Below are 9,722 nucleotides of genomic sequence, written 5' to 3' on the forward strand. Positions count from 1 at the left end.
ATTTGCTGTTGAAACAATGGTCTTCTCTTAGATTTTGAATTATCATTTTATCATTTTCACATTGCAAACAACTATCCTGCCTGGTAATGTGATAACCGCTGGAATCGAGAATCCCTTCTTCCCTGAGAAAAACGCACAAAATGAATCTGCAGCGTATACTCTAGTGTTGACTTCGTATTAATGAACATATCCAAGTAGTAATTAGCAAGAAAAGGCTCTAAAATGTTTACCAGAAGAAAATTGAAATGGAGAGAACAGGATAGAAATTGTAAAGCAGTCGGACTACCAACCGAATTAGAATGTTAGAGTAAGTGGAGGGCATTTGAAAGATGTACAAGTGACGTATCTAATGCATAGTTCTTGTGTTTCGCAAAGACAATAATTTAGTTTACTGTACCGACACTGCAATACACAACCTCAAACAACTATCAAACTGACTGAAATTAGTGCAGTCCAGTGGCTAGACTATCGCCCATCGGACATGACCAAATACCTAATACCGTACTGAGACAACGGAAAGCGAATGCAAGGAAATAAATCAGTTAATACAAGCTCACCACTAAACTATTAGATATTGAAAGCTTATCATGTTCGTCGTCGTGACAGACCCTTTAGTTAGATCACTTGGCCGCTCCTTCGTATAGTCCATCAGTATTCTCGGAACTCTCATAGTGACAACCATTCCACAAGCTAGAGTAAAAATGAAGAACATTTGCATTTTCTTAAATATTTGTTTTATTTGACGTAGCCAATGTAACGTTAGAGTCTCAAGTAACGTACCAATTTAAAATAGCGTGATAATTCGGTAAAATATCGTTTGATAATGCCTGAAGAAAATAAACCGATAAAAGTCAAAATTATAAGCATGGGGGATGAAGAGACGGGGAAGGTATGTTCTCACTTCTGTTACCATCCAGTCCTGTCTGATCAAACGGTTCTGTGAGAAACGTTTTGTTTCAAAGTACTTGCCAACCATCGGTATAGACTATGGTGTATTCAGGTAATATTATAACATAAGCTTATATAGCAGAACCAAGGTAGAAAACAAAGAGCTGCGCGTTGATATATTTGACATGTCTGGAAATCCTTCATTTTACGACATTCGAAATGAGTTTTATAAAGATACAAATGGTGTTATTTTAACTTTTGACGTAACCAATAGGAAAACTTTTGAAAATCTGATTCGCTGGGTCCGTGAGTTGCATTTCGAGTCCGGTGAAGCTGATTCGGTTTCATCTCCAGTCATAATTGTCTGTGGTAACAAGGTAATGCTATATTTCTCCATTAACGTGTTTACTTAAATTTATCGAGCCAGTATCTTCATAGATTAAGCGTACTTTACCCTATTCGAGCGCAAATGTATGTCTTGGTTTTTAGGTAGACGACCTTACACCTATTATGTGATATCTAAAGTTGGAAGGCGTTCTGGGTTCGGCTTACATAAAAGAATGATCAGATCAAATTTTCGGGAAGTTTCTTCGCTTTATCAATTTTTCTCTTTTTTCTTAACTTTTAAATATCTCCTCACATCACAATGTAACTGTTTTGGCCTTTCTTCTCAAGGAATTCAGTGTGGATTGGTGAGTTTCAGCTCACTAATACTTAAAATAGCTAATATATAACGTAATCTTATTAATTTTGCTAGTAATTAGATATTCTCAGAATGCTTATCTACATTTCTGCACGCTTGCTATAGGCATCTTAATTCTTTCGGACATATTTTACTCACTTATTTTCACTAAGTTTGTCTTAAGGTATAAATAAAAGAAGCAGTCAGTTAAAAATTTGAAACTCACTTACTTATATAGTCTAGTTATTTATCGTGAGGAGGAGAGCAATTTCCAACTCGTTTTAACATCAACTCTTATAATTATAGAAAAAATGATCGCTGGTTGAATTACTAGAATCGAATTATTTTGAATGTAATTTTGTTAACTATTTTCAACAAGTTTATAAAGGTTTGTTGGATTTGTATGTAATTGTACTCCACAGGTTGATAAAGCGCCCAGATCGGTGAGTTATTATGAAGTTTCTGAATGGGCAGCAGTACATCAGTATCCATACTTTGAAACATCAGCACTTACTGGTCATGGAGTCACAGAAACCTTTAATGTAAGCATCATTTTGAAAAATCATTAAGCTGAGTCTTTTTGTGTTTATTTTGGCTACATACAGATCAGTCATCCAGTAGTTCGTGTTGTGACTTGCCGTAAAATAAACCACTTATTATTCCAACATGTAATATTGTTAGAATTGGATAAGAAATAGGAATGGTAAGATAGAGTGGCTTAAGTCATAATTTATTTATTTATTTGAACACATAAATATTGGTACAAGGGGGCACCAGATACATATTCGCCATACAAAACTCATTTCATTTGTGTGAGGGCTGTGATACTAACCAGGTGCCCAAACTGAAGCAGGCGGTTTTCTTAGGGGACCACACCCCGAGCCTTTGACCTAAAGACTCAATCCACAAGGTATTAGAGGATCATAAGGAGATTCAGTCCCATGGTAGTCGGTGACCAACGATTGGTTCATACGCCATTTGTTACCTCAGGATGCTGAAGCCCATGATCATCATTGGTTTGGAATGAGGGTTGTCCAACTCCTCTAAGTTGATCCTCCGTTTTCACCGACCCGATGAAAGCCGCTGCAGGATATTCACTTTTTTTCTCAATTTTGTGAACAGCATCCCCGCCAAAAAAGGCAGTGATTAGGACTCCCCTGCAGAGGCTGTATACGCGTGGCCTTGTGAGAGAGGGCGGACCCTCCCCACTCTCGGCCAAACCAGAGCATTTTGGTTAGGAATGTATTAAACAAAATGATTCATGTGTAAAAATGGAATGCAGAGTTTTATTCTTTCTTTAAAAGTAATAACAATTTCTAAGGAGTAATAACTTTGGCCCACCATAACTGTTAATGTACTCAACGCAATCACATATTTGAATTGCAACTATCAGTGAAATCCAGAATGAGCATTTCATTCAATCGATGACTTGTTAACTAAAGTTACCTGAGTCCAAGAATTAATTTTCATCCTCAGACTTGAACTCAGTATCTGTCTATTGAAATTTTAATGCTTCATCCCCCAAACAAGTAAGTACACATCGTCGCCACCTTGTTCAATTGGTTCGATAATTATTCAAAGAATCCACTCAAGATGTACTCATCTCAACAGGAACTAATTATAATTTAACCCTGCACATCAACAGCATGAAAATACAAACCTTTACGAAGAACTAATATAATCAGTTACGTAACCACAGTTGACTACGTCGAACAGATACTTTGGGCCAATGAGTAATAATAATTCATATCAGGTGTGTGCTATTGATTAGGGTTCAACTTAAATTTCATAGGAAATACATGTGGACTATTGCTTGCGAATTCGACTTAATTTTTTAAAGAAGACAAATATATATTTATATTAGTGAGTTGTTCAAATACTCTTGATTCGATTAGCTAATAATTTTGCTGACTGATATTAGCTATCTAAGAGGAATAAAAACGTAGATTATATCGAAGTAGTTTGTCTAAGAAAGGTCTGTGTTCTGACAGAGAATGAAAATATAAACAATAGGAATCTACTATTTAGTTACCCAGTTATATGGAACGTAGAAACTGACATAAATGTGCATCGAATCAAATTGACGCACAATATTAACACAAGGAGATAAAGCTATCAAAACAAATGTCATAGTATTAGAAGTAGCTTCAGTATTACTAGCAGTAGAAAACATTAAATATAGGACGAAGGAAAAATAGTACTGAAAGATTTCAGGACTCAGGGTTTAACGGGAGACAAAGTGAATTCACACGCATCGTTGAGAACAGTTTCGATTCATATGAACCACTGATTACAACAATCTTGTGGACCCCAACGAGGTAGTCTATACCGATTAACATAGGTCAGTCTAATGGTCAATAACTTTATGGATAAGTGATACATTTTGATATTTTCACCTTAGCTTTCTTCCAACCTAATCCTACATTATAAAATATCACCTACTAACTTATATAGTGGTTGAACGTATGTAACACATATCTCATTTGCTGATGATCTACTATGTCACCAGTGAATTTGTCATCTTTACCTAGTACCCCTGTTGTGAACAAGAATACGAGTGGGGACGATAGAATGTATTTAAGCACAAATTACAGACTATCTCACTAAAATCTGACAACCATACAGTAAAAAGTTAATTTGCAAAATAACAACCAATTGTCTCAATCATGACTGTTCCTTCTGCAAATATCAGTTCGTTTTCTTTTATTTCATTGTTCATGCATTGTCATATCGATTGTGCTTCGTTCCTGTTCGTTCCTTATCGATCTTCTGCTAAAATGCATTCTATGTCTGACTATCATCATGTACTACTTATGTGGATATAGGTGGACCACACCACACCCCTATCCCTAATCTCAGTATTGTTTACATGATATTTAAAATATGTGCATAATCTATTTATTTATCCACTTTTTTAGACTTTGTTTGAAAGTATCATTAATCCAGACGTATATCAATCTTGTATATCAAATCAAATGAAATTGAACAACTACCCTAAACAATCCAACATACCTTCTTCATTATCATCAAATTCTTCATTGAAATCAAATAAAAATGAACAATTTAAAGTGACATATCAAAATCTTTTAGAAATAAATCGAATTAAAAATGCTAAAAATAATTATGAACGATTAGGGATTAGTATAACAGCTAGTAGGTAAGTAAATTGTATTAAGGATTGATTATCTTTTGTTTTTAATTTTCACTTCAACTATTTACATAAAATGGGTTGCTTACCAGGGAGAGTGATCCTGTAATGCTTATTTACTTACTTATGCCTGTTACCCCTAATGGAGCATAGGTTGCCGACTAGCATTCTCCAACCCACTCTGTCCTGGGTCTTCCTTTCTAGTATTATCTCATTTTTGTTCATTTTTCTCATGTCTGTCTCCATTTCTCAAAGTAATGTGTTTTTTTGGTCTTCCTCTTCTCTTTTGCTTTGAGGATTCTATGTAAGGTCTTACCTTGTGACACAGTTGGATGAGTTCCTCAATGTGTGTCCTATCCGCTTCCAGCGCTTCTACCTGATTTCTCTCTCCGCTGAAAAGATCCTGTAATATTGTTGATTAAATAATCATATATTTTATCAATTCTTATTCTGTAATCTTTAATGCTCGGTTGACTATTTGAAACTATTCAGTTTCATAGGATAGATTTGTGCTGGTTTATAATTGGTGAGTTTGATAAGAAAATAATTTAGTGGTTTCTAAGTATTTTTATTGACTGTCGTTAAGGAGTGAGGATTAACTAGTTTTTCTGAATGATTTCTAGTAAAAACAAAACTACTTTTGACACAGATGTTTTTGTTAAATTGTCGTGTTACGGTTTAGTAACTTGGGCCAATCTAGATATTCGCCGCGTTTCAAGTGGTCTCTGACTAACTGACAGACAGATTATTTACGGTGAAAGTTTAACACACGGCACATTAGATATATAACGTATGCCTGAACACCAATTAGCACAACGGGCAATGCTAACTAGTATTCGGGATGGTTGGAAGAAAGTTGGGGCGGCCAAACCAAAGCGTGGCATCAGTCCATAAAAACACTAACTTCAGGTGTGAGACATGTTGATGGTAGATGCAGACTACTTGGTTGGGGTCCGTGTGACTATCGTAACCAATGGTTGGAGACTCTGGGTGACATAGCTCAGAATCGATCACAATGGTGTAGGTATATATAACCTCTGTCTTCTCTCAAACTGTGAGATTACAATTACTTTATAACTTTCTTTCTATATATCAATTCTTCCACCCTGTGTCATATCCTTGTAAACAATCTTTCTTTTATATATTAATACCATTGAAGTAACTGTATCTATGAATGTGGTGTTCATCTTGTTGTACTAGTGAGGGGTGTCAACTTGGACGTTATAGTTGTCTGATATACATATACCTCTTTGATCCACAAAAGGACATGAAGACTAAGACCTTAACTCAGTGCAAAATCGGTTTAATCTAATAAAGTCCCTTGTTTGTATACTTTCATCTTCTGTTTGGCTTTGATGATAGTGTATGAGCACAGGGACTAAATGTTTGGATTCACTCAGTCTATCATCTGTGAAAACCTAAGCTTTTTTTTAAAGATGTCTTCCACTGAATACATTTTACCATTTTGATTTGAATAACTTTCAGTGGCTAGATTGTGAAGTCTAAGAGCATGTTAGGATATATACCCTTATCAAAACTATGTACAATAGTTCAGTGATATAAATAGTGCTGATAATTAGTGTAGATTGTCAAACGTAAAACACAATGCTCATGTATATAGCAAGATTCAATCAGCAACTTGTCTGTTGGAGTTGATGTACTTCTCTTTATCAAAAAAAAGCAACGTACTAAGATATATTCAGTCAGATTCCATTAAGAAAATAAAATGTTAGTTCATTTTCTTGTTTATTTGGATATTCCCATTGATGTTTATCACTGAAATTGATCAGTTTCTTACTGACATATGTGCATCCTGAGCAGATTGCCTCGATATTCCCTTAATTCACAAGCATTATAAGCAAAGATGTATGGTGGCTAGCAATAGAATCTAGGACATACGTTTCTTCCTATTTAGGACTCGTCGGTTGGATTACAACTTTATACCATTGCACAAGCGAATAGTAATCTGGACTCAGTAGCTAAGTGAATTGAGCAATGGCGTTTGAAGCAAACCGTACTAGATTCGAGTCCCTGAGTGAGCTTCAGCTCTGGAATATGGGTAGATCCAGCTGACGGGACGCACTCCTTGGATAGCACTGGTACCCACACCATCCATCTTTGCCTAAAATAAAATGTTGTTATGTTACATTAGAGGTCAACTAATAAAGAACACTAGCAGATACTTATCAGAAATCTTTTTTCTTTACTTATTTATTAATCTTAAGCGAAGAAATTCAAAAAGCATTTCGTCGTTTAGCTTTTATTCTACATCCTGATAAAAATAATACTCCAGGAAGTGAAGAAGCATTCAAAATATTAGTAAAAGCAAAAGATTCTTTACTTTCATTATCAAATGGATCCGGTTGGTTCAGTTCTAAATTTCAATCGTAGCGGTTATTTTGTTTCCCTACAATAATTTGTCATTATTGACAATAATAAACTGTGATACTTCTTGTGAGTTATATCCTTTCTATGGATTATACGTAGATTTGTATATTTTATTATAAAATATAAACTACTTATAAGTAGAACAATTTATTTTACTAAATATTTTCTCCACGATTTGTGTTCAAACACTTGATGCACGTGTTGTACGTGAATGAAGTCTATTTGGTACACTGAATATCAATAATATTTATTCGTAGATTTTCAACTTCATACTCATCTAGAGATTTGTATCTGCATTACATACTCTAAAGTATTAGTTTAATTTTACCGGTCACTTTTAAAATATGAATTCTAGGTTACTAAGATTAATTTTTTGACATTAACAGATCTATACCGTTATATCAAGTTTATTAACCGAATAGTAGTATTGTAACTAGATAGATTAGGTTCAATAAGCATTGCCTAGGCATTATGAGATCAATTAGTTTTCGGTGAATGGTATGAACAGGATTGTAAGTGTTGGGACGGCTTTCGGGAACTACGACGGAGTCTCCAGAGGCCCTAAAGCAACCTAGTACTCATCAAATTCAATCGATCACATTGCAATGTGGTTATTAGTTTAACTGACTTCAAACTTGATTGATTTATGTTAATTAGCACAGTAAACAAGATAGTATGACTTTTATTATGAGACTGTGATTGATTTACAGAGAGAGGGTTAATATTGACTTACCGAACTTACCGGTTACAAACTTTATTGATGTAGGTTCCAGAATTTGAATAATACATGTTTATAAAAGTTTTTGTAGGTTTCACCTACTTTTTAGTTGCTAGCATCAGTCAATCAGCTACAACGTTGAACCAGGCACATTTATGAATCGGCCCAGGTTGCCATACCTCGTTAACACAACAAGATCAACACCACATTCATAGAAGTAGTTAATTTAGTTGTGGTAATATATAAAAGAAAAGTTGTATATAAGGATATAGTGCAGGAAGGAAGACAGATATGAAGCGATTTTAATCTCATGGTTTACGGGAAGATAAAGAGTGTATACACCTACGCCATTGTGATCAATTCTGAGCCGTCACACAGTCTCCAACCATTGTTTACGATAGTCACGCGGACCCCAACCAAGTAGTCTATATCTACCAACATGGCTCAAACTAGATGTTGGTGACTTCAAGCACTGATGCCATGTTTTGGTTTGGCCGCCCCTAACTTCCCTTCAACCATCCCCAATACTAGTCAGCATAGAGCGTCGTGGTAATCAGTGCTCAGACATACGTAACACGTGGCCTAACCATCTCAGTAGATAAAGATTCATGACCTCATCAACTGAATACTCGGGTATACAGTATTTGAATTTTACATCGTGAATAAGTATTTATAAAAAGACTTTGTAAAAATAGAAAAAAAAGAGAACATGTTTATGAATTTCGGGTTTATGAGGATCATTCATTTTTATAATTAACATCACGGACTGATCCTAGTTAGCTAAACATTGAAAGCTGAGAAACAATAAACTACTGTTTCACCCTAGTATGGGACTCTTCAAAGACTTATATCTATAACCCCACTGTTGATCGGACCAAGGATCTTAATATATCTTGACGAGCATCTAACCCTTATCCCGATAATGATTTACCCATTCAAGCCAAAGATCATTTGTAAACAAAGCTGGATAGTGGCTAGCAGTGGAATCCAGTTTGACGCGCGTTTCGTCCTATTTGGAACTCGTCAGCTGGGTGTACCTGCATCTCTGACTGGTTGATGTTCATTCTGGGACTTAAACCCAGTACATTTCGCTTCCATCTTTGCTTACAATGCTTGTGAAATAAGGCTATATCGAGGCAACACATACAGTATGCACATATGCCAATTAGAGACTGACCAGTTGCAGTTCTAACACATCAATAAGAAGATTCAAACAAACAATACTAAATGAATCTAAAGATCAATTATCTATAGAAATCACAAATGGATACTACTGAATTCGATATTATGACAAAACAACTGTCCAGTGCTTTTCTTTTTGGCTTTTCAACTGTTAATCAACTAAAATTAGAACAGTTTAGTCTTGACAACTAAAAATTATTGATTAGTTTATTCTTTAGTTATGTTTCTTTAATATTGAACATACATTACCAGTCATAAAGTGAACACATACACACACACACAAAGAGAGAGATAGTCGTTTGTTGCTACACACTTGAATATGATAAAGAGGGAAACATAAATTATGAAGTACATGAGAGAAAAAAAATCAAAGGAAGGTGATATCGACAATGAACAAAATAAAAAAAGTATGTAGCAACTATTCATAGTAATATCTATGAATATACATTGTGGTAGGTAGGTAAATAGGTAGGTTAAAATAGATTAATAGATGGGTGGGTAGGTAGATTGGTTGATTAGGAATACATATGTGATATAACTTTTAATGTAGTGTACAAACAAATGAATTTGGTAAAGTATATGAATATGAAAATAGTTTATGGATTTGATAGAAATCGGTAATGAGAATGATGTAATATTAGAAGGGATTTTGTGGAGTCCATTGAAGCTAGACTACTATGGAAAACGTAGAAGCACTGGACGGCCATCTCATCTTA

General features: G+C 34.9%; 1 protein-coding gene across 1 annotated transcript; it reads left to right on the forward strand.

Annotated features, from left to right (window-relative positions):
* Positions 1-823: 823 nt before the first annotated feature.
* Positions 824-7,109, forward strand: Smp_125170 (Rab and DNAJ domain-containing protein; the record flags this gene model as incomplete). The annotated part of the gene is made up of 6 exons (XM_018794352.1): positions 824-889; positions 918-1,000; positions 1,031-1,265; positions 1,993-2,112; positions 4,489-4,727; positions 6,944-7,109. The coding sequence occupies 6 exons, from the start codon at positions 824-826 to the stop codon at positions 7,107-7,109; spliced, it is 909 nt and encodes a 302-aa protein (XP_018648774.1).
* Between the last annotated feature and the right edge of the window lie 2,613 nt (positions 7,110-9,722).

Source organism: Schistosoma mansoni, chromosome 1, assembly GCF_000237925.1.
Source record: "Schistosoma mansoni strain Puerto Rico chromosome 1, complete genome".
NCBI classification, from domain to species: Eukaryota; Metazoa; Platyhelminthes; class Trematoda; order Strigeidida; family Schistosomatidae; genus Schistosoma; species Schistosoma mansoni.